The 25,000-nt window shown below is 49.1% G+C and overlaps 1 protein-coding gene across 1 annotated transcript; it reads right to left on the reverse strand.

Moving 5' to 3' along the window:
- Positions 1–6: 6 nt before the first annotated feature.
- Positions 7–13,856, reverse strand: LOC146423238 (nuclear factor 1-like). The gene is made up of 2 exons (XM_085044998.1): positions 13,492–13,856; positions 7–8,003 (listed from the first exon to the last, which is right to left on the reverse strand). The coding sequence occupies exons 1-2, from the start codon at positions 13,516–13,518 to the stop codon at positions 7,149–7,151; spliced, it is 882 nt and encodes a 293-aa protein (XP_084901124.1). The 5' UTR covers positions 13,519–13,856; the 3' UTR covers positions 7–7,148.
- Positions 13,857–25,000: the final 11,144 nt, after the last annotated feature.

Here is a 25,000-nt window from a genome sequence, read left to right on the forward strand (position 1 = left end):
GCATAATTAAATAACTGTGATTTATATTTTAAAGGAACGCAGACATGCCATGTATCCTCCTACCCACATATGCTAATTGCTTTCAGCCCCTAAAAATCACACAGTTGTTTGCAGCTTTTTAATCCTCATGTGTAAATAACCCGACTCGGGTCCAAGTTATGAACAATAAAAGTCCAGGAAACTTTCAGAAGAGCATGTCACTAAACCCGTCTTGATTTTATCTCGCTGATCTAATGGCACTGATGTGTGCCGAGACCCACGGGAAGGAGGAATGACTCTGGTGTCTGCCCTGGCCGTGACACTGGGACAGCACTTGGGTGGGCAGGGTGGGTATTAATGGAGAAGAGATCGACACCCTTTAAGAGATGATGGGTGCACAAGCTCAGGATATCCTCCTGGGTCTCACTGTGGGTCTGGGTCCACCGCAGTGGCACCGGGATGGCGGGAGAGACAAGACCGTGTGCTTCACTGTGGTCGAACTCAACCGCGCCGCTCTCCATTTTGACTCGCACGTGAGAGCCTGGCACACAAAATGGAGGCCCTCGTGTGCTGTGCAGGCAGCGGCTACGAATCCAGCCTGATCCAGCCTGAATCCAGCCCAAACCCACCCGCTCTACGCGCCACATCCTGGTCCTGCATCCTGAGCCACCATGGTGCCACACACAGGGCTGAGCTCAGGCGCCCACATCCACCCCTGGGGTGGGGACATGGGGCAGTGGTAGCTAGAAACACTTAATATATATAAATAATCTGTTTTCTCTTTAAATTAATTACACTGTGACAAAGGGACTGTCCAGGCGCTGCCCTTGCAATTGGGGATAAAATGCTGCAAGGCCCAAAAGAATTTGCCGGGATAAAACTGCCCCACACATCCAAGGCACAATGACCCAAGTGCTGATCTCAGTCATGGTTTTTGGTGGCTCCCATAAGGCAGGCGACAATTAACATCGACCAGGGATGTGGTTGCACCACATGAATGGGAAAACCAAAGCGATTAAATGAATTTTAGTCCACCGACAAGGCTTATCTACCACAAGCCCTCACTGGCATAAGGAAACGTCCGAGTCGGCTGCTGTTAGGAGGCTAAAATAATTTCCCCTGAATTTACAGCCTGTAATTTAATCATCAGCTTCAGCCTTTGTCTGTGAGGAAAGGAGCAGGGGCAGAGCCAGATCCATGGCTCCCAGTGAGGATGCCCCAAAGCCATTCCTCTGGGGACAGTTCCCAAGGCATGGAGAGTCTCACATGTGTAGCTAAATGCAGGCTTTTGGGGAGAGGTTGACGGGTTTTGGAGCAGCGGGCTGGGGTTTGTTTGCTGGTTGTAAAAACCTTGCCAGTGCCTGAACCAGAAGCATCAGGGGGAGGAGGAGGAGGAGCTGTGAAGAAGCTCAAGGCACAGAAAGTGAGGGATGCCCTTTCCTTTACATCCGAATGGGAAGAAAATACATAATTGTAATAATAAATAGCGGGTTTTATGAACAATTAGGATTCCACTGTCTCTTTGAAGGGTTTGAAAAGCTGACACGATGTTTTGGGTTCTCCAGATTCAGCTTTGAGGCCTCAACCAAGAGAAACATTCAGCCCCGCTGTGTACAGCAGTGACCACAACAAAGATTGTGGTTTCTCCCACACTCGCCTTAAATAGATCTAAATTAATGCTATTCATCATTGGGTGGAAAAGAAGGGAAATATAAAAGTGCAGTCGCTTGTAGAAAAGCCAGAAGCACTGGGCAACTTTCTTACCACTCACAAGCTTCTCCCGCTTCTGCACCTCGAAGCAAAGGAGGCATGGAAATAACACACCCTTATACTGCCCAAACCCATCACCTGGAAAACATCCTGGGCATACGAAACACGCCTTTATCCCGTGTTTATTTGTTGTCGCTGTTGTTGTTGTTGGAGAAAGGGAAAAGCTAAACCACATGACTGAACTCCTGCCAGGGGTTCGTGATAGAGCAGGCCGTCCCGAGTGCCGCACCAGTTAGTATCTGAATTATCACGGATACTCACCGGCTCAGTTACACCCGCACAGGGAGAGCAGTTGTCCCACCTAAATCCTGCTTCTGTCAGCTCCCACCCTGCCTGTGGCTGCAGCAAGCAGCCAGTCCTGCTCCCCAAAGAGGAGAGAATTCAAAGATGGGGATATCTCTCCGCGCCACGCGGGGTGTGTAGGTCTCATGTGTGCCCACAATAGGTGGGTGCGTGAAATTTGGGGTGTGGAGGAGCTGTAAGTTGTCCTCTCCTCACCTCTCCCGACTGAGATAGACACACAGGCTCCCACCACTGACTTTTTACTGGTACTTTTTGTAAGGCTAAAGCAACACAAAATCTGCCTTCTCCTTTTTATTCCTTGAGGGCAGAAATACTGTGAGATGTCTTAGTGTCACTTTTTTTCTTTAAAGCTACAGATGTCTCACTTTGGCAAAAAATAATGGAGCAGAAAAACAACTCTATCAGCCCACAAACATTAAAATCTCAGCTGATTGTTGATCTGCTCAGGTTCTCCTGGGCATGCACTGGGAGCCCAGCGCAGGGAACACATGTGAGATACCTGCTGCGAAGCTGCCTGAAGTGTTTTTTTGGTAAGAGTAAATGCAATCTGTCTGCAGAAAAAAACTTTACGGAGTGTTTTGGATATACACTGGAATAGCCATGAGCTGGAAGTCGGTTTTTCAAAGCATTATAGGTGGAAGGAATGTCATGGATGCTTTAAAAGTCTTCAGATACATGTAAAAGCGACATATACATTACACATTATCTCCACAGAACAAACACCATTTGAAATGTGCCCCTTTTAAACTACCATTATGATCTGTCTAAAGAGCATTTTGGTTGAAACTTGGGAGGAAAGGAGAAGAAAAAAAAAACCCACTGATCTTACACCTGCTCTTTAGCAGTGGGAAGTAGGTTCTCAATCTGTTAACATGACCATCTGGCCAATCTGCATATCACGGCTATCTGGATTACCGTACGATGGAATGACAATAACGTAGCCAAAACAAAAGTAAAACGCATCAAAAACTAACAGGAGCGCAAGCCCTTTTGATTTCAAATTAAATAATAAATGCGGTATCAGAGCAGAGCGAGAAAGTCAGCTAAATAATTAAAAATGAGCCTTCGCTCCGGCATAATTAAGTAAACAATATGGTGTGTGTTTCTGTATGAGCCAGCAATAGTTTCCTCCGCTGAACACTCCACTTTCGCGGAGCAGCGATCAGGAGTTCAAGGCGCTGCGACAGCTCTTTGGGTGACGTACGGTATTGTCAGGACACCTCTGCCACCCCTGCGACACCCGGCCTTGGCTGCGGCTATTAACAGGATTAATGCAGCAACAATCAATACCAATAGGACTAAGAGATTACGGCAAAAAGCCTCGGGTACCTCTCGGACCCCCCGAAACCTCCACGGGTATGGGGGCTTCTGTGTTAACCCATCTTTGGGTTATTCCCATCGATGCCTCTTTGTGGTGGTCCAAGCAGAATATTTTAAATCTGCCGACGGGAACGTAAAATGGGTCTAGCTGAAAGTTCAAGGTCATGTGCTATATACCACTGCCCAGCAATTAGCCACAGAGCACATCTAGATAAGTAAATTTTCAGTCACAGAAATAAGGCTGAGTTCTGGCATCTTCGCTGTCTTCGAGTCTAAACATGAACCGAAAAATGAGCTCGCGTAAATAAAATCCCAGCCCCTTATTTTTTCTTAAATTTGGGATTTTTAAACGTCCTTCTGGAAGATTAAAAGATTTTCTCTGCCACAAATACCTCGTGAGCTTAATTCTCGCCCGAAGCGCATAATGATGGCCGGCCAAAAAAATAAACCAGGCATTGCAGCATCGCCTCCTGGCCCGCCATCCCGCTTCGGCCACTGGAGAAGTCTCTAAAAACTGTGACCTCTCAGAAAATTTAACTACTTCTATTGCGAATCTATTCTCCAATCTGATCACATTAGCAGGAGGAACTCTAAAGCAGTAAAAAACTCCAGAAAGTTCTCGGTTGAGTGCCTACTAATGAACAAAGGTTAACTTTATCTAAAAGGTCAAATGCCTGGTGGCTAAGGTTGTGACCTTAACAACTTAAATTGTGACCTTGCCACGTGCCTAGTATATTGTAGATTCTGATACAGATCATCTGGTAAAGGACCGGTCATAAATTAGCTTTACTGTTCGACTCCCACAAAGAAAACGGTTTGCCACAATGGTTTCCAACTTGTTATTTGATACAAGAGCAGAATAAGTGAAAACTAAAAAGCAAACCCAAGTTCAGGGTATGAAAATGCCGCCTGCTTTTAGTTAAGCAGATTAGAAACTGCAAACTGAGAGCAATACTATAGATTTCACTACATTTTTTGGTCAACCTCTAATTCACAAAACACCGATCTTCCCTTCCTTTTTTTTTTTTTTTTAAATTTCTTTCTTTTTATCCTTTTAACGAAAATGACATGTAGTTTGCCTATTTGCATATTTTTGTTTTCTCTTTCTAGCCAGTTCTTAAAGAGAATAATTGATTTCAGTAGCTTTGTAAGAAGCACTATTTAAATCTGTGCACATGTGTTCCCTTACAGATGATAGTGCCTACTGAAGGAAAAGCGTGGATTCAAAGCAATAATTATCCTACATGTTTAGAAGGAAAGGGACATCTTGCTGCCGAAGTCATCTTGAATAAGGGCATCTTGGAAAAGAATACTCCCCCCAAGAAAAGAAGACGAAAAGTGGGGGGGAAAAAAATCCCACAAGAAAAAGAGAAGCGAGCACTATGGGTGAAAAGGTCACAATGGTTTTGGCACGTATCTTCAAGCACGTTTCGGAGTCTGTGCCTCCTGCCAATACTGGCAACTTCTCAAAACTTTTAAGGAGGTAAAAACATTGTTTAGTGTTTACAAATCTTCTGTACTATAGCAGATGCTTGTCAAATCCGCTATATGTAAGTTGACCAGCCTACCTAATATTTGCGCTGGCGACTTCCTCCTTATAAATACGCGGTCCATACATTTGGGGAGAGAGGTCTGATGGAGTTGGAGACAAAGGACCCTTAATATTTTTTCTTTTGTAATTTTCCTGTTGCGCACCCGGCACAAGCTGCCATTACTGCGGGTCTGCGGGAACCAATGGCTGTCAACTTGGCCAATGTTCAGGTGTAACAAAGACTGCTGGGATACATCGGAGGGAGGAAAAAAACGGGAAAAAAGGGGGGAAGAAAAAGAGGTAGCTCCACGCAAGGCTTTCGGTACACCTCTGTGAAGCCATATAGATGGCAACAACGCTGTGCCACCTCCCAAAAAATCATCTTGTCCCCCTCCCCGCTGAGGTTTAGCAGGAATACGCCAGCACACGCTACTGCATTGAGTGCACAATGCGATGCGTGCAATCAGCAAACAACGGCCAAAACCACGGCGCGGTGCGCTCTGCACGGGCGCGCGGCTGCTCACACAAATCCCCAAATCTAACCCCAAAAAAACGCGCCAAGGCCTCACGCCGAGTTTCTGCGGCAAACACCGAGTCCGAAGCACAATCGGTGCGATTGTTGCCTGTTGATGGTGAAGGCAGGAATAAATAACAGTTTGCTATCAAGGCTACTGTATGCCACCAGCGCGCTGATAAGATGGTATATCCCTAATCACAATATTGAACTTTTATAACGTCTATTGCCTGACTGTTATAACAGGCAGAGGATTCCTTGAAGCTCATCGAAACACTTCCAGCCCTGGGTTTGGTCCTTTTCTCCCCATCCTACATTTCTGTGACCCTACACGCAAGCTAAGCCAAGACTGTTGGTTTCTATCAACAGCTTGCGCGCTCCACAGAGGGCCTGGGAAATTCAATATGGACCAGTATATTTACCAGCACCACACCATATATAAATCTAAATAATAAAAACCTGCGTGGTGTAGAGCAGTAAACATAAGTTTATAGCTTCTATTTGGATATCAAAGCATTTTAAATGTATCACCCTGCTCCGACACGTGGAGGAGGAAACTGAGGCAGACAAAAGAGATGTGAGTCCATGGTCCCCTCGGGGTTGGTGATGGAAGGGGAGGTGACCTGAAATGCCCCAGCCCCAAGCTCCCTTCAGTTAGTCATTTATCCATAATCCTTCCTTCACTGTGGCCGTAATAAAGTGCAGAGTAAATAAATAATTTTCCCTGATATTTGCCTACTTCCCTTTCACCATAAACGTGCAGTATGATTTACCACCTCGCACCGAAGTGCAAAGTAAATGTTGCAGCTTATCTGTAGGAAATACCATGAGGATACTCGAAAGTTATTTCCGAACAGGGATCATATCTGTAAAATCCCAGCGCCGACGCTGCCTAACACAACAACCACGGCAGGGACTCAGCGCAGAAAAACTTTGGGGAAGCCAAAACTTTCTCTAAGACCCTCTGAAAGAAGTTGGCATGGGAAATGCAGCCTCCCTGGGTTGTAATTTGCTTGGTTTTCTTACCAATAAATATTTATACAGAAGTGGTTTCTATTAATATGATTCCTCTCCCCTCTGCTCCTCTGTTTTTCCAGCCTGTCCAGCCCCTCAGCTCACAAGTCAGGATATGCTGGGGGACCCACGCATCCCATACGTGAAACTCGGGGCCTCACACCTCACACACGCAAATTTTTCTGCAATACAGTCACTCAGGAGAACAACAATAGCACATTATTTTATCCAGTCAACATACTACACATCCTCTGAGCACACCGAGTCATGCCGCAGGCAGAGGGTACTTTGTGCTGGAGTCGGGGATCCCAAGATTTTCATCACGCCTTAAAACATCTCAGCCCCTCCTTGTAAGCACAATATTGCCAAATCAGGAATTTTTTTCTAGACCTCCTTAGCTTCTAGGTGTATAAATTATGGTATTACGGGGGGTTTACATGTCTCCCTTTCCCCCTGTGATTACCCAGAGGTTTGTTTCATGCCCACTCAGACCTGATGACTAGGTTTGCTATCAATGGACTGTCTTCTCCTTTTCCTCCAAGCCCAATCCTGCAGGATTTACCTTCCCCATCTCATCCCTGTGCGGTGAGTATACCTGGTACTCCAAACCCACAGGCCTCAGGCATCTCTAGCCCTCCTGGACTACTTTGTGTATAGCATATACAAACTTTATTTAAAAAAAGAAAAATTAAATTAAAATCTGCTTTTCCCCCAAACTCAGGATAAATGAAGCCGCGTCCGGCTGCGAGCCCTCCTAGGACAACATTTAGGATATGTGAATTTCACACCTGTGAAGGATGCCCGAAATGCTGTTAACCGCAGGAAGACAAGAGCCACTTTTATGTGGCTGCACCTTAAAAACCCAACTGAAAAAAAATAAACGGGAGGGGGGGGAGTTTTGGCACCCTCCTTGCCACCCCGGGAGAGCGATAACCAGCAACCCCAGCTCCCTCCCCGACTCATGCAGCCGCCACCGGGGCACAGCACCCGGCACGGAGATAACTGAAAAGTTGGAGAAGGTGGTAGAGAAAAGCACTTACCTGCTGCGTGCACAAAGTATGCCAAATATAAATCGAGTTCCTTAACAGAAACTCCTATATGGTGGGGCTGTACGCACAGCCCGGGGTTAGAGCACTGTGGGGACTTTACAAGGCGCTCGCCATCAGTACTTTCGAGCGGAATACCTTTAAATAAAATCACCATAACAAGGTCCAACCTCCAGACCTTATCTGCCTGGCGAAGGCAGTCAATTCTTCTCATCTTGCCCTTCTGGTCTGGATTGGAAAGAACGCAACACGGAGGCTTTTTTCCTGTGACTGTGAGAACAAAATCCTCCCGAAATTCAGGCCTGATATCTTTCCGGAGCTTTGCCAGAAGTCTGGATGCCCATTTTTGCTTTACCTCGGGTTTTTCACTTAGCAGTTCGTCCTTCACGGCTCTCTCTTCCTCTTTTGACATGCGTTTTTCATGTTTTTTGAAGTATTTTCTTTTTCGGGCTTGCAGGTTGAACCACGTGTATGCAAACGCTCGGACGTGAGGCAGAAGTGCTTCGATGAAGGGATGAAATTCATCCTGAAAAAAGTTACAGACAAGGGTCGATGTCACTGAAACCATCAACAAAGAGCTTCCAAAAGCGGGGCTTTCACGGGATGGTGAGAATTAGGAGGGTGCTGACAAATTTTAAGGGCTGTGGGACCCCAAACCCGCCACCGCCGCATCCCCGCTTGCCCTCGCGCCGACCCAAAATCTCCACTCCTGCCCCACAAAAACAGGTTCCAACTTCAACCAAGCGCTCAGATGGAGATGGTGCAATGCTGGGGCCCTTTCCCCCAGTCCCCAAACCTTTAAAAAAAAATAAAATAAAAAGGCAGAATGAGTTAAAAGCTAAAAACTCCTTTGCAAGTCCACTTGCGGAGCGCGTATCTCCCTTTGCTCTCTCCCTGACCCCGCTGCTTGCGGTGTAGCCAGCGTTTGCCCGCCAATTTGGCAAATCCTAAACATTTGGATGCCAATCAATGTTTGTATGGGGAAGTCTAAAGTATAGCAAAACTTTCCCTAAGATATATTTGGAAATAGCAGCCGGCAGAATAGTGAAATGCCACTATAGCTGTATATACAATTACAGTGAAGGGTGGTTTTCACTCTGGTTCCTAAACAGTGAAGGGAGCGACAAGTACTGTGGTTGATTTATCCCGCGAGCGCAACAATAACTAACGCTAAAATCCTAGAAAAAGCAAGCCTTGAAATTTATCTTTTTTTTTATTAAAAACAGTTTTGTTTACATTTAGTCAAAGAGCAAAAAAATAAAAACTTGGAATCTGGGTGTATTAGCAAAAGTCTAACTCTGAGCCTCCCTATAAAATTTAAAAAAGACCCAAAAACCTTGGAAAAATTGAAAAACGCAGTAACAGAAAACTACAGCACAACTCATGCAAATACATAAAGAATTATTAATCGTGTCAAATTTTCAGATGTTCAAAAAGAAATGCCCTACTCGGAAAGTTAGTTTGGCCATCCGGGGACACTGCCTGCTTTGTGTAACGAGGAGTTAAAGATCACCCCTCTCCCTTGGCACAAAAATAATTGCAATTAAAATTACGCTGACGATAAAAGAAGGCGAGAAAGACCCCTTGATTTTTTTTTTAAATTCTGTATATATAGAGATATATACATCTTCCTCAGAAAGTATTACATAATCCAGCGAAAGAGATCAAAACATATTATAATATACTGGGGCCATGCTTCTTGTTTTTTTCCTGAATAAATGAATGACCAAACTCCACACTGCACATAAAAACGATTCCAGCCATTGGGGCCTGATCCAGCGCTGCGAGCTGGGGACGTCCCTGCTTCCAGTTCCTCCTTTTCTCAGGATTGGGCCCTCCAGGAGGGAAAAATAAAGTAATTTGTGCAATGTTTTCCCCAGCATGGGAAAAGCCACCCGCTGCCTACCCTTGTGCAAGAAAACATTGGGGATTTTTCAGATTAACAAACTAACTTTTTTTTTTTTAAATAATCTCATGGAGTACATTTCCTACCCAAATCATTGTGCGTCGTCCAAATATGGTTATTAAAACAGACATCTTACTTCCTTTCAACACTTTAATTTGCATTGTTCTTTTCAGAGATTATGAAAAATTGAGAAATCAATAGTAGAAATATCTATCAGCAAAATCCTGTCGTAATTCAAGACCTGCTGACTTCCCAAAAGCTTTCATTGCACTTATTCTGAGTGGCCCCAGAATTATAGATACTTAAATCTATAGGTAGCACCATTGCATTTATTTTTATTTTAAACACAGGTTGTTAAAAACTTCCCTAACAGCACAATGTATTTGATTAGAGCAGAGCAGAGCGGCAGCAAAGTACTATGAATGATTATTAAAATAAAAGCAGGTAAAATAAAATAAATCACTCCAATGATTGGCACATTCCTCTTTTTTTTTTCCCTCCTCTATGGGAAAAGATGATAGTTTCAAATTTCAATAAAGTTAAAAAAAAAAAAAATTGCTGCGAGTTTGCAGTCGGCAGATTCAAAAAGTGAGAGGAGGCACAATCCCAGCACATGGAGCTGCTCTCACCCACCAGAAACAGCTCTCACGAAGGGGGGGGGAGTGGGGGGGGGAAGGAGAAAAATACAAAAACTACAGGTCTCTACAAGCTATTAAAAATAATAAACCCTCCCTCCTGATCCCTCCTGTCCTTCCCTTTCCCTACTCAGGGAGAGTCAAGGAAAAAAGGCCTTTTGTCAAGTGGAAGTTTATCTGCGAAGGTACACAGAGCAGAGAGGCTCGACAGCCCCACAGCGAGCCAGGGCAGCGCTTCCAGCCTTCCCACTTTCCAAACACGTCTTGGTACATCCTGAAATATTTTAACTTTTCTGCTTTAAGCAGCGCTTTTGTCCTGCCTGATCTCATGTGCTCGGGACTTTTTTGGCTCGGCGCTGGATACCATCCAAGAGAGAGTTGCTTTAACCTGCGCTAAAGCTGATTTCTACGATGTGAACCTGAATGGGGAGGTAAAAACAACACCCAAAAAAGAAAAAATAAACCCCATTTAAAGAAAACACTAAACCACTTTAAAAGGAGTGGGGGGAAAGAAAGCAAGATGCTTGTTGGTGCAAAGTCAGGGTCTGTGGCTGAAGTAAACGAGAAGCACCGCTGCTCGGGCGCGAGGTGTGCACGTCCCTATTACACCCTAATGTGTCTTTTCAAAATGGTGCATGAGGAGAAAAGGTTAACGACTCATAAACAGACCAACTTTCAAAGTGTCTTGGTAAACATGCTGCTCTGGAAAATCGCACCGCTTCAATCTCGGCGCTGAGGTATTAGCAAAGTCCAAGTGGAAATAAAAGCAGGCAGGACTGATCAAACAGAATTGGGCTGGGAGCGGGGACGGAGGGGGGGAGCAGCTTCTGCACAATACAGTTTTTGATTTCAGCGGTGTTACAGCCCCCCCAAAAAACCCAGAAAGTTTTGGAAATGTGTCAGTGCAAGTGTGCTAACAGATGTGCAACTAGTCTGCAGCCTCACTGCAAAACAGCAGGATTTTAAGGAACTGGTAGAAAAGGCGATGATCTTTCCCTTTCCACAAGTTAGCCTGAAGGGAAACTTCTAAAGTATTTGATAAAGCCGTTTGCTTTCCCCCCTCAGCGTTGGATGGCTTACCTAAAAATAAAAGACACCAGAATGCGGGGAAAGCGATAATAAAAAGTTGGGGTTTTCTTTATTGCACTCCTCTCCAAAGTTTGAGGATACAGCTCTTCCGAGAGCTGCCTGTTTCTAGGCAGCACCTAAAATTTGGGCTGCACAATTCTGTACTGCTTATCCCGAAATTCTCCTCTGCTCTTCAAAAAGGTGTTAAAAAAAATAACCCCAAAACAAAAACCCTACGACAAAAGCACCCCAACCCCAACTCAAAGGCACCCACGATAATGTAATCCTGCAAAGGAGGCTTTGAAACAATGTATTTCTGCAGATCTTTTTGAAATTAAGCCAGCTAGAGCGACCCTTGCTAATATTATTACAATCCATTTGCTTGTAAATCTATGAGGAGACGTGCATATGTTCCCCAACTATTTCCTAGCTCCTCAGCAAATATGTAAATGGGACGATGTTTGGATTTTTCCTGACAGATGACACAAAATGCTTGTGCCATTTCGGTTCCAGGTCTTGGATAAATATGCTCAGAACCACGATTTCTGTTTGTTTTCCTTTTCTAACCCACTTTCAAGAGCTTCCCTTTAAATCTGAACTTAAACTTGACCAAAAAAAAAAAAAATAAAAGAAAAAAAAGGAAGAAAAGAAAAATCCATCCCAAAACTTGTATCAATAAAACCTCTTGAAATGATAAAATAGGAAATTGCTTGCAAGAGCTCACGGCTCACCCCCTTTTCGACGGAAAAATGACAGAATCACCTAATTGATCCTTCGGAGGGAAGAGTTTGTCATGAGGCCTCTAATCCTCCTATTACTTTCCCAAACGTGCAGCAAGAATGCAAGATTTTCCTAACAGAGTCAAAGCACATGCCTGGCTTTCTGCTTTTCTTTTGATAAATTAAAAAAAAAAAAAAAAAAAGGGTGGACGGGGGGACACACGACACGACTGGGCCAGGGAGCAACCAGCCCATGGATTTATTTTCTCTCCTTAATGTGCGACTGGGCCTACTGAGCCCCAGGAGCCCCACGTGGAGATGCCAAGCGCCTGGGCGCTGCGGGCCCTGCAAGGAGCGTCCTGGGGTCCCTCCCGCAGCGCTGACAAAAACCAGGTATATTGCAGAGTTGAATTAAAGGCACAAACTTTGCCCAGGCACAGCCCGCAGCTGCATCCCATCCTCTGCAAACTCCCGCTGCTCACATTTTCCTCCTTGCCTTTGAGCAAGTGTACGGTTTGGAGATTCGTGCCCCCGCCGGCCTGGTGTTTTCTTGCCAGCAGCACCCTAAAATTTGGGGGAGGCTGGGGAACGAGAGGGGACCGCGACGGGAGAAGAGGACGAAACTTTTGCAGCTCTTCGGGCTGCCTGGGAAGCTGCCGCCCCTCTCCCTGCAATTCCTTGCCTTTTTCTCGACGGAAAGAGCCCGGAGAGGCTTTCTCACCGGGAGAAAAAAAATATTCCAATTAAATTAATAAGAATAATGTAGTCAAAATCTCCTGCAGGAGGAAATAATCTGGGGTTTGAGTCCGCCACAAAGCATTTCCTCGTTAAACCATTATATCCTGCTAATTGAAGGGGTGTAATTCAGCGTCCTGCAGCAGCGCGCGGGGAAAAGGGGGGGCCAGGGGCTCCGCGGCCGCGCAACTGGGGGGCACCGCGGAGCGACCCTCCTCCCCCCCAATCCCCGCACAGCCCCGTCCCGCCGCGAGCGGGGCGCGGAAAAGTTGCGCCGAGTGCCGCGGGGGCCCGATCCGCGGGCGGGAGGGCGGCGGGGGGGGACACGCGACACACGCGGGACAAGTTTGCGGGTGTCCGCACGGGGGGACGCACGCACGGTCCCCCGGCCGGGGCGGCCTCCGCGGGTGCGCAGGGCGCTCCGCGCGGGGGCGGCTGCACCGCGCCGCACCGCGGGAGCGAGCCCAGGTGCGGGGGACGGTGCCTCTCTCCGCGCCCGGGGCGCTGGGGGGGCGCGGAGCCGGCGGGGCCGCTCCCGCGGAGCCCCGAGCGCGGTGCCGCGGGGTGCGGGCCGCGCCGTGCCCGGGGCGGGGAGCGGCGCAGAGGCTCCGGCGCTGCCCCGGGGCCGCGGTGCGGGGCGGTGCGGGGCGCTCCGGCGCGGGCGGCGGCATCGGCGGCATCGATCGCGGATGACCAAGCACGGCGGGGCCGTGCGGGTCGTCCCGCAGCACCGCGCCCGCGCGGCCCCCCCCGTTAATTAAAGCATTAATAAGTAGGCGCCATTAGCCATGTGCCGACACAAATGGCCGTGCGGGAAGGGGGTGGAGGGGGGGGATGCGAGCGAAAGGCAACAAAGTTAGTTTCGGCGAGCGGCGGTGGTGCCCCTTCCCCGGCGCGCACGGCCGCGCACCCCCGCAGCGCCGGCCCCACCGCGCCCCGGCGGCCGCTTACCTGGGTGAGACAGAGCGGAGAATACATGACTGCTGCGGGGGGCTGCGGTTTGGAGGTGTGCGTGTGCGGGGAGAGAGGGAGAGAGAGAGGGGGAGAGAGAGAGAGGGAGAGAGAGGAGGGGAAAAAAGAGAGAGAGAGAGAGGAGAGGAGGGGGAGCCCCGAGCCTGCTTCTTGCTTTCACATTTCCAACTCTGCCAAACTGCAGCCAGCGCGGAGCCGCTCCATGAGCTGAACTTTAACCCCGCCTCGACTTTCCCGCACTACGCGCTCGGCATGCCTGCCCCGCGCGCCGTTAAAGGCATAGCGCTCACTGCGCGCCCCTCCGCCGCCCCCGCTCCGCGCCCCTCCGCTCCGCTCCGCGCCCCTCCGCTCTGCGCCGCGCACCGCCCGCCCCGCGCCCCGCGCCGCCCGCCCGCGGGGGCGGGGAGGGGCGGGGAGGGGGCTGCGGCGCCGCCGCCTCCCTCCGCCCCGCCGCCCCGCAGCGCGGCCAGCCGCGGAGCCGAGAGGCGAGCGGGGCTCGGCTCAAAGTTTTCCTCTTTTTAGAGGGGGGTGTTGTGTATTTTTCTATCATAATGCTAATTTATTTATTTATTTATTTATTTGGCTGTTCTCGGGGGCTGCGGCTCCGCTCGGCCCTTGACCGTGGAAGGATGGGGCGGGGGGGTGCCGGGGGGAGCGGCGTTGCCTTCCACAACTTTCCCCATCCCCTTTGGCACTTGTCATTTTAAATCAAGTGCTTTAGAATCAAGGGTGCTTACTCCACTTAAAAAAAAAAAAAAATTTAAAAAATAGCAACACATAAATTCATCTGCACATCGCACTCCCCCCTCTTTCTTACTTATAAAATCTAAAAGTGAAGCGCTTAAAATTAAAAATACCCCCGCGCCTCCTGCCACTTCTGGAGCGCATTGTCTTGGCACCCGGCAACGTTTGGGTTTGGGGTTTGGATGCTCTCCAGCCCGCTCCTGGGGACTCGCAGGGTGTCCCGGGTGGTGTGTCCCCCCCCTTTCCGCTTGGGAATAGCGTTTTCCTCTGATGCTGGAGGCAGTTTAGGTGACCCCCGCGTCCCTGCGCGTAGTTACAAGGCTTTTCGGAGGGGGTGGGGGGGGAGAACGACAACACACGCAGGGAAAGAATCCCATCTATAAGGGAAAACGAGGAAAAATCCCCTCCCGCAGCTTGTTTCGGAGGTGGCGGGGGAGTGGGTGGTGTCCCCCCCTCGTCCGTGCAGCACAGTTCCCAGCCTTTTGCGGTTTCCAGCATTATCTTTTAAGTAACTTTTGGCGCCCTTCGGGAGACTTTTGGCCGCGGGACGGCTGGTTGCGCCCTCTAGGCAGGGGCCACGGTCAAGTGCAGCCCCTCCGCAGCCGCGGACACACCTCCCCCCTCCCAAAATAAGGGTAGAGCAAAAGCACTTTCACCCACCCCAGAATATTTGAGCGCTAAACGGGTGGGCGCGCAAGTTATCCTCATTTTTCCCAACTCAGCGTTTTGCTAAGCACACTTTAAAAGATAAATAAATTTTTTAATGTGGGATTTTTTTTTTAAAAAAGCCTTTTTTTTCTTTCTTCTTCTCCCCTCCCCCTCCGGTTTTTTTTTTTTTGGGTGCTAAATCCGGAGGTTTCCGAGGCTCCGGCCCCGCCAGCGGCCCCGGCCCCGCGGGGCGCCGCCAACTTCGGCGGAAAAGGCAAAAAAAAAAAAAAAAAAAAAAAAGAGGAGGAAAAAAAAAGAAAATAAAAAGAGGAGAGAAAAAAAAGGAGAAAAAAAAAGAGAAAAAAAAAGAAAAAAAAAAAAAGGCGCGCCCCTCCCCCCCGGGGGAGTTCAAACGTCGCAACACCCACCCCCGCCGCTGATTGGGCGGCGCTGGGTGACGTCACAATGCCCCGCCCCGCCCATTGGTCCCCGCCGCGGTCCGTCACATCCCGCGCGCGGGCGCGTTTCTTTGTGCGCGGCCGCGGGCGCTCCAGACGGCGCGCACGGAGCCGGCGCGCACGTACGGGCGGGGAGGGGGAAAGGGGGGAATCTGTCAAGCTCAGCGGTTTTCCCAAATCCCTGACCAAAAAAAAAAAAAAAAAAAAATTAAAAAAAAAAAGCAACTGCGGCGCAGCCCTGCGCGCCCGCGCTTCCTCCGCGCCCAGACCCCGCGCAGACAATAGCGAATTCCCTCTGCGAAAGCGTGGGAATCGGGTTAAAAATACAAAAACAGGAGTTTAAGCGGCGCTGCGTCCGACGGGCAGGAGAAGAGGGATAACACGGATAACAGTGCAAGAGAAACTTTGCGGGCTCTGGCGGTTGGCGGCACTTTCTTTTTTTTTCGCATTTTTTTATATTTTTCACGGCTAAAACCGACTCGCGGCCGTTGGGAACCGGAAGGGAAAACCCGCCGCAGCCAACTGCCGCCGGCTCTTAGGTGGGATGTGTTGGGATTTTTCCTTCCCGTGGGTTTTTGGGGTGATTTGCGGGTTTTGGTGGCTGCGGCGCGGGGCGAGCAGGGACTGCCCGGGCGCTGCCGCCGCCTCTCCCCGCTCTGCCGGGTGGGCTCCCAGTGCCCGGGACTTTGCAGAAGTTACGAGCGATTCGGCAGCCGCCCGCCCACCTCCCTCCTCCTCTTCTCCTCCACCTCCTCCTCCTCCTCTCCCCCGCCCCCGCGTATTTCCGCAATCGCCGCGGTTCGCACCGGAGACCCGCACCGGGGGGCGGCGGGGCTCACGGACATCCCCGCACGCCCCCGCACACCCCCGGCCGGGCGGGCGGGTGGCTCCGCTGCGGGCCCGCAGTGTCCCGCCCCCGCCTAGTGCCTTCCCAGCCGCGGGAAGGCGGCAGGGGGGTGGTGGGGGCGCCCCTCGCACGGGTAACCCCCCCATCCTGCATGGATAACCACGGATAACCAGCCCCCCCCGGACGGATAACCCCCCGCGCGGGTAAAACCCCCTCCTGAACGGGGAACCCCCTTACCCCCGCACGAGTACCCCACCATGCGCGCCCCCCGGCGCGGGGAACCCCCGTCCCATGCACCAGCAAAGCTCCTTTTCTGCATGGCCAAAGTTACCTGGCACTGGCAAACCCCCCATCCTCCTTTGCACGCCCACCTTTGCACCCCCCGTGCTTTGCAAAGCCCCCCCGCTTTGCCCCTCCGGGCGGTGGGGGTTCAGAGCCCCCCCGGCCGGGCAAGCCCTGGCGGGGGAGGACCGATCGTCCCCGCAGCTCTGCCGTGCCTGGCAGCGATGCAGCAGCCGAGCTGCAAAGTCTCCAACTTACACGGCACCCCTAAAATAGTCCTGATTTCATCCCTGAAAGGATTTCCTGCCTTTGTGTGTCTTAACTAGCCTTGGCCATTTTTGTAGAATAACCCCATTATTCACAGCTCCGAGGGTACAATCTGCTAAAGTCACTTAATAAAAAAAAAAAAAAACCACACAGAGGAGAAAGAGAAACCTTCAAAGGGCGTGAGAAATAAAGGCAAACAAACAATTGTCTGTGGCTCTCAGCTCCCCTTGATCGTGGATACCCGCTTCATTAACAGGAGAAGCATTATATGCTTAAAACTGGAAGCCTCAAGATGCGTGATAATACTGCAAAATTAATTTGGGGGGGGGGGGAGAGCAAGTGGATCTGAAGGTTAATTGCTATTTTTTGACAACAAAGTAAGACTTCAACTTGCACAACTCATAAGGAGTGGCGTGGTTAACCCTCCGAATTTGCTGCTTTTAATCGACTCGAGCAGGTATTTAAAGACACAGAGGTTGCAGCTGCAGTGTATTGAGTACAGAGATGAAAAAAAAAAATAAAAAAAGAGGAGTAAGAAAGTAAAAATCCCTGAGATAGTGATTTTCAGCTTGCAGTTTGGGAGCCCCAGACCTGCGCCGGTGACAGCGCAGCTCCATCCGCAGCGACACGTTTGAACCTCCCGGCAGCAGCTCTGCTTTCCTGGTTACCTCCTGGTGACCTCTCGGAAGGAGCCCGCCGGTTCCCAGCGGTCTGGAGACCACAGGTTGGAAACCACTGGTTTTGCATAAACTTGTGTTATTCGGCGCAGGCTTAGGTCGCGAGGGCTCCTCTTAGCAAATTGTCGAAGGATGATGTGTACTGCATAAATTAAAACATCATGTCCCCTTGCCATGTGAAAGCATTATTAAAAGAAGCATAATAAGGGATTTCCACCATGTTATCAAGCGTACAAAGAGAACTCCGAATGGGAGGGATGGCTGTCATCGGGGTAGAACAAGCTGGGATTTTGGAGAGGCTTGAGAAGCGCTTTGAATAGCCCGTCAGTTGGACAAGGATCAGCGCTGACAATAGCCGGGCTATACGTGGTATGGCCTGTTAACGTACAGCAGCAATCTTTAAAGGCCTGAGACAGACAACGGGGCTCTCCTGGGCCCTGAGTGATGTTGGTGGCTTTGGGAGAGCCACCGTGGCTGTCCTGGGAGCAGCTTCACCCCGCTGAGAGACAGAAGCCCCCTGAAATCGGCAGGGTTGATCCTGATTCCCTTGCCATCAAGACCTTAGAGCCACATGCTGCTGACTCACATCTCCAAGAGCTGTAAGTGCCAGTATGGTTGATATAAATCAATGCCCAGATGTTTCTCCCTTGCCCCATGATCCACTATGGAATTATCTACAAATCCCTGTCAAAATAGCATGGAGGAACAGTAGGTTAGTGCTGTGCCTAACCTGGTTCCACCATCGGCCATGAAATCAACAGTATTCTGAAGCTCCCGAAAATGAGAGTGTTCTGTAAGACTCCAGGGAGAGATTGTTTTTTTATTCCATGTGTGCACAGAGAACTGAACATAATGGGGTTTTCCTTCTTAGTTTAAAGGCTCCAGATCCTGAAATATAGTTCCCCATAACAGGAGTGCTGGAACTAGATGATACTTAAGGTTTCTTATAAGAGACTCCATGGTTCTATGATATATGAACACCGTGAACATTGTGTTGTCCTAAACCAGGACGGCAGAACTTTCAACCTCCAGGCTCCAAATTTCAGGGAGTACCTTAAATAAGCAGGGTAGTATGCTTGATGAAAGTCCTCACCTTACACCACTAAATACATGTGAATAATAATGTTTTTCCATGCAATATTTTCTGTCCATCACCACGATTCCCAGCAGGAGAGCAGGGAGGAAGAAGAAGTACTGCAGTCCCTATGTGGCAGATGATGATGGCTGCACCATTTGGGGTCTGGGCCATGGGTGCATCACCAAAGCCACATTCATGTGGGGAATTTAAGCAGTTGTGCTAAGGGCTGGTGGGAATAAGTACACTAAAATTTGGTCAATCTTTCTGTGAAAAGTCCTGCTTTAACCGTGAGCTCGCGGCGGCATCGCTGCCTGGCACGGCCGTACGTGGGGCGCTGGCTCTGGAGCTGAGCACATCGCAGAAATGCCTGCAGAGTTGTAATGCATTTCCACAGGGTCTCGAGTCTATTGCGAAATGCGTTGCGGAGGAAATAACTTCCCAGCAAAAGTGTGCAGACTGCAGAAAGGAAGCAACAGAATGGAGAGAGGCGGGAGAGGCAGCGTTTCCCCTTTTGTTTTGCTGGAGATCTTCTTATGGGGAGAAAAATAAATGGTAACGCTGTTTTAACGTAAAAACCGCTTTGCAAGCAGGGTTTATTGGAAAAAAAATATATATATACCTCACAGTGAAAATTCCCTGTGAAAGTGAATGCAGTTTAATAAGCTCACTATGATTTGCGGGTGGGCTCGAGCAGTGCCCGTCGGCCCAGGCCACACCATGGGCCAGCAGGAACCTAAAACTCCCTTCCCACCATGTTGATGCCACCATCTAGCTGGATAAATCCCCTGTTCACAGCAGGGAAAGACGCAAATAGATACCGTCGTCCTCAGCTATATTTTATTTGTACACAGTCCCACGGTGTTATCGCTGCTGGAAGCTGAGGGACACCTCTCACAATGGTACGAAATCATTCTCCAGCGATACGGAGTGATTACAGCACACAGAACTGATACTGCCGTTGTCCTAAATCCAATGTTTTATCAGGCAGTTTGGCATAAACACTTTGGACCTAATCTTGCACACCTCAATGAAAATTTTGCTTGATAAAGTTTGCGCAAGAGTGGTATAAATATGGTGTGGCAAATATTGTTTATATGTCCATCCACACCCATACACACACTATTAATTTCAGTATATTTATATATCTATGCATTGTCATATTTATTTATGCAATCTATTTCTCAAAAGGAAAGTAAGTCTTTTGTCCCTGCTTTTACATGAGAACATTTTACATTCAGGGTTCGCTCAGAATATAAAAGCTGAGATTCAATACAGGGTATGAAAAATGAACCTGAAAAATTGCTGACTGGACTTTGTAAACTTTCAGATGGCACAGTCAGTTATGTGACAAAGAAAAGTTATGTCTAAGAGAGAACAGGAATATTAATATTAAACATCACCTACACTGCCTAGAAGCAGCGGTGGTCTTTCAGCCCTCATTAACATGCATTCCCTGCTGCCCTTCGCTGCAGGCTTTTCTCTGGAGTCTGTAACTTTCACAATGAGATGGGCATTATTTGACCAAATAAATAAATAAATAAATAAAAATCACACCGGCAATCTGCTTCTCTACTAAGTAATTTTTTTTTCACATTTCTTATCTGTGCTAAAGTTTTTGGAAGAAGAAAGAATTAATATTCTTATTATTCTGTTATAATATGAGTGGCCTATTCAGACGCAAACTCAAACAACTTTGTGCCTAGGTTAGAGACGCGCTGGTTAGGAGGGCATGGTAACAGGTGCAGGTTTATTACTGCTTTTCTGGCACAAAATTTATATGAAAATCTCTTCTGCAACTATTTTTTATGAAATAGTTTTAGCCCTGCTGACCCAGACAGCACATGAGGTCTGATCACTTTCCCCACGGGTACAAAGCAGGAAAGTTTTCCATCACAAGTTTTTCTAACTCCGTCTCTTTTCTGTTGTTAAAAATACCTCTTTCAGCCCTAAATTATGTATTCTTTAAAAGATGATAAGTTCTATGTTCTTCATAGGAAGGACAGGCACTAACACAGCTAGTTTAGAAAACCCCACTTCTAGCCCATAAACTCTGAACTAAATGAAATTTTAGGGAATTAAAAGTAATACTCTTCCTCCGAGATTAGTAACTTTTTACTTCTCTACCTCCTCTAATTTTTACACAACTTCATAACGTGCAAGGATTGAATCATAAAAGCTGTGCTGCAGCTCACGTGCAAAAGTTGATTGTGACAACTCAAAAACCTGCCCGAGAACCAATGCTTCTGCCTAAAAGATTTTGTAAAAAAACACGGAGAGAAGTGCACCCAGTCCCTTCTTCTTGCTCTGCCTTTTCCCAGTGCCCATGCCTCCTTTGGAATAGCGAAAGAAATGTGTTAGTCTCAGCACCTGAATTTTTTTTTTTTTTTTAAGTCTTTATTACTGTAATTCACTGACCTGCCGCATTGTAAGCCCTGGCAATATAGATCCCTGCACTGGGCACCCTGCGCTGGTACTGGATCTCTCAGGAGAGGCTGCTTTGTTAGTTTTTTTCTTTTTTTTTTTTCTTTCTTTTTTCTTTTTATTTTTTCCCCAGAAAAGGAGTTTTTCTTAAAAAAAAAAAAAAAAAGAAAAGAAAAAAAGGAAGTGTAATCCGTGTGGGCTGCCTGTCACAATCACTGCTTTCCTCTCCTAACAGCAGGGAGAAGGTGAGACCATCCTCTGCTCACCCGACTGTTGTGTTAACTTCTATACTGGGCTGGGAAGATTTCCATAGGGTAACCCCCGGAACAACCAGGCGCGATGAACAGGTGGCCCTTACAAAGGGATACGCTCAGCTATGGTTTTATTTGGATTCCTGGAAAAGCACATAAATCACGACACCGCCCCACGTACGTATGCCCGACCCCCTTCCTTAACTTCTTGCATGAAAAGATTATTTCTGAGCCTATGGAGCAGGTGTACGTACGGTCGTGAAGCTCGTGGGCAAAAACACACTGACTGCATTATTTCTCCCTCAGAAAACTGAAAACCCGAGCCAGGAGATCCCCCAGCCCAGCCCCCCCTCCTCCTCCAGGAGGAAATAAGCATTTCCTTAGAAATATTCTATTTTTTTTATCCTCTTCAGATTCAGATTGTCACTAAATATAGAAACCCTTGTAGCCACACAAACCGTGCATCGCCCCACAGCTGCTCATTTGCAATTTGTTCCTGCACTTAAAAATCTCTTAATGCTACAAATAAACTTTGGGAAAGTTACATCCCAATAAACAATGAGGTGTTGTTTAAAATTACATGTGCTACTGTATTATTAGGTCTCTACCGACACTACAATTATCTTTTGAAGCTGGCAATAACGCATTAGCTGTTCAGTCAGACGCAGAAATAGACTGGTGGATAAGCCCTCTGCCATTTTTATGAATGGAAAATATTTTAAAAGATTGTTTCCACTTTCTTCTTTGTCCTCTCCCCCGAAAGGAGCCCCCGCGCCGGGACTCTTTCCCCACGTCACTTTAATATTCATATATTTTATCCATACATTGCGATACATGATTAACTGCCTCCCCCCTACCACACACACATCGCCCCAAACAATACAGATACTTATTGGATTAACTACTCAGTCCTCGCTGGAAGGAAAGCGGCATCCGTGAGCTCTCGCTTTTATTTGCACGTACAGTTGTAGATCTGTGGCATGACAACAAAAATAAATAATAATAATAATAAAATATAAAATAAAAAGTGGATAATCCCTACGCGGGAGCGCAGTGTCCGCCGCAGCATCCGCCCGCTCCGCGGCACCATTTTTGCTCGCCGAGGGAGTTCGCAGCGCGGCGGATCCTGCCCGGCTTTGCCCGATTCCTGCCCGCTCCCCGAGCCGCCGCTGCCCGGCGTGGGCGACCGCGATGGGCGTCGCAGCTCCGCGTCCTCCGGGCCCCCCTCCGGCACAGCCCCGGCACCGCATCGCGGTGGGGGGATGGAAAATACAGGAGCGGGGGGGAAAGAATTAAAGCAAAGCCTTTAAAGTTTGCTGTTTGGTTTTGGTCTGCCCTTCTGGATTATTTCGGGGGAGGAGGGGAATAAAGAAATAAATCTCGCAACCTGCCAGCTCTGCCTTCCCAACGCTCGCCAAGTCACTGGTAGCCATTTTCATCTAAGGTACAGGAGGAGGAAAGAAAAAGGAAAAAAAAAACAACCAAAAAATCTTTAAAAAAGAAACCGAAAAGAAAGAACCAAGACAGGAAAGAACGCAGACCGGGGCCGCTGCCGCCGCTCCGCGCCCGCGCAATCCCCGCCGCTCGCTCCCCCGGCCCGCGGGCTGCCGAATTTTTTTCTTGTATTTTTCCCTCCCTTTTTTTCCTTCCCCCCCGCCTTTTTCTTTTCTTTTTTTCTTTCTTTTTTTCTTTTTTTTTTTTTTTTTTTTTTTTTTTGCTTTTCCCTGTCTTTTGCCGCAGTCTCCGTCCGGCGCTGGGCGAGTCCCGGCAACCCGCGCCGGCGAGGAGCTGATTTATCGCTGCTCCAGCCCCGGCTCGCAATTCTGTCACTCTAAATCACGCACATGCGGAGAGCGGGAAGGTTTTGGCCAGCTCGGTGCCACCCCCCGTCCCCCCCCCCAAAAAAAAATTAATAAAAAATACAAAAATATAAATAACGGAAAGAAAAAGGTGAGGGGGGCAGAAATCCAGGGGAGAGCCGGCGCCCCCCGACCCCCGCCGCAAAATCAAGTCTCAATAAAAGTGGCGGGGGCGGCGCGGAGGGCGGGAGGGATGGAGGGAGGGGGGCACCTGGCAGCCGCCGCGCCCGCCCCCGCCGCTCCCCGCGGCGCCTCCCGGGCCCGGCTCCGCGGCAGGGGGGTGCGGGGGACCCCCGAGCTCTCCCGCCCAGCGTGGTCCTGCCTGCCAGCGCTGCAACCCGCGTGTACATGTGCGTATCCACAAATATCGCTATCCCGTATGGATGTGGCTGTGGGAGGGTTGCACGCTGCGCTGCTGGAGCTGCAGCATCCTCTCCGGCGGCAGTGGGATGCAGACCCCCGGGCAGTCTCCGGCTCCCCCAGCTCCCCAAGCAGCCTCCAGCTCTCCCAGCCCTGCAGCAGAGGGGCTCTGTGCCAGCCGGGTGCAGAGACTGCAGTACCCCCGTGTCCCAGCGCTGCTCCCACTGCCCGTGAATCAAATCTATACAGCCAAGGGTCCCCTGGTCCTGAGAAATTAGGGTATCAGGCCTTAGGGCTGCATCTTTGCTTGCCCCCCCATCATCCCTGTTAGGCCCTGCAGTGGCTTTGCCTGTTATTTCCCATCTCAACCTTTAACAGTAGAGAAAAAAAGGAAAACCAGTGTGAAAAGTGCTGGTAGTATCACTACAATTCAGGGGTTGACACAATCCCAAGGGATTTCATCCCAATGCGTGCTCTGCTGGGTCCCCTAGGCAGCGTCCAGGGTCAGGACAGGGTTGCAGGGGAGAAGTTTCAGTAATGCCTGAATCCCACCAGCTGCATTGGCAAGTCCCTGAGACTTGCACTGCTGAGCGAGGGAGGAGTCACTCCGGAGAGCAGGACGGCCGCATGCCGCCGGAGATGCTTACACGGCTAATAAAATCCGGAATAAGCCCCCCAGCAATAATGCAGCACACAGGGCAGGAGGCTGAAACTGTTTTCTGCCACTGCACTGCAGCATCAAACTCCGATTTCCATGCACCTTCCTCGTTAAATTGAAGAAATATCTCCAGATTTTCAGTATCGTGGAGCTCCAAACTTTGGTGCAAGTGACTTCTGCCCTGCTTGGCAAAGGGAACCTGTGGGCTGGCCTCGTGCATGTGCAACACGGGGAGAACACTGAATCTCCATGGAAAATCCTTCCCTGTGGTTTAGAAAGTCGGTAAGCAGAGGAGAAATGTACGGAGCAGAGGAGGACACTGGACACCTGAGTGGAGGGAGAGAGTGACCATGGCCAACTGCATTCCATGTCCAGGGGACACTCCAGGGCAGTGCTGCTCTTCCCAAAGCTTTTGAGGTACCAGGAAGGTCTATAGGGAAAGGACCAGTGCTCTCAATGCCCTCTGACCAGGGGACTGCAAAGGAGGCAGCAGCCATACACCCTCTCTTGCAGGGGGGCTCTTTGTTCCTGCCGGGTCCCCTGTTCCTCAGCTCATCCCTGTGGATGGTTTTATGACATCCTGGGAAGGCAGGGTAGGGAGGGGACAGGTACCCCTGGGTCCCAGGTGCACACAGGAACCCCAGAGCACAGGTTCTGCTGGTACACAGGTTCCCAAGCACTTAGACACCTCAGAACACACTAGGAATGCACCCTGTAACCCAACACATGGCTGTACTTGAACAGAGACACCCCAAAACACATCCGATGGAACTCAGGTACCCCATCACCCCCGTGCCATGCCCCATGCCCTGTGTGGCACCGGGGTGGGCTCACCGGGGTTTTTGCTGTTCCCTGGAGCAGGTGAGGTTGGTACAATTTGCCTTTAATCCCAAACGTCAGGAGCCTTACTCCAAAAGGCAATGCCAAAGGCTTTTATA

Source organism: Lichenostomus cassidix, unplaced genomic scaffold (genome assembly GCF_008360975.1).
Source record: "Lichenostomus cassidix isolate B80296 unplaced genomic scaffold, HeHo_3.0 HiC_scaffold_516, whole genome shotgun sequence".
Lineage (NCBI taxonomy): Eukaryota > Metazoa > Chordata > Aves > Passeriformes > Meliphagidae > Lichenostomus > Lichenostomus cassidix.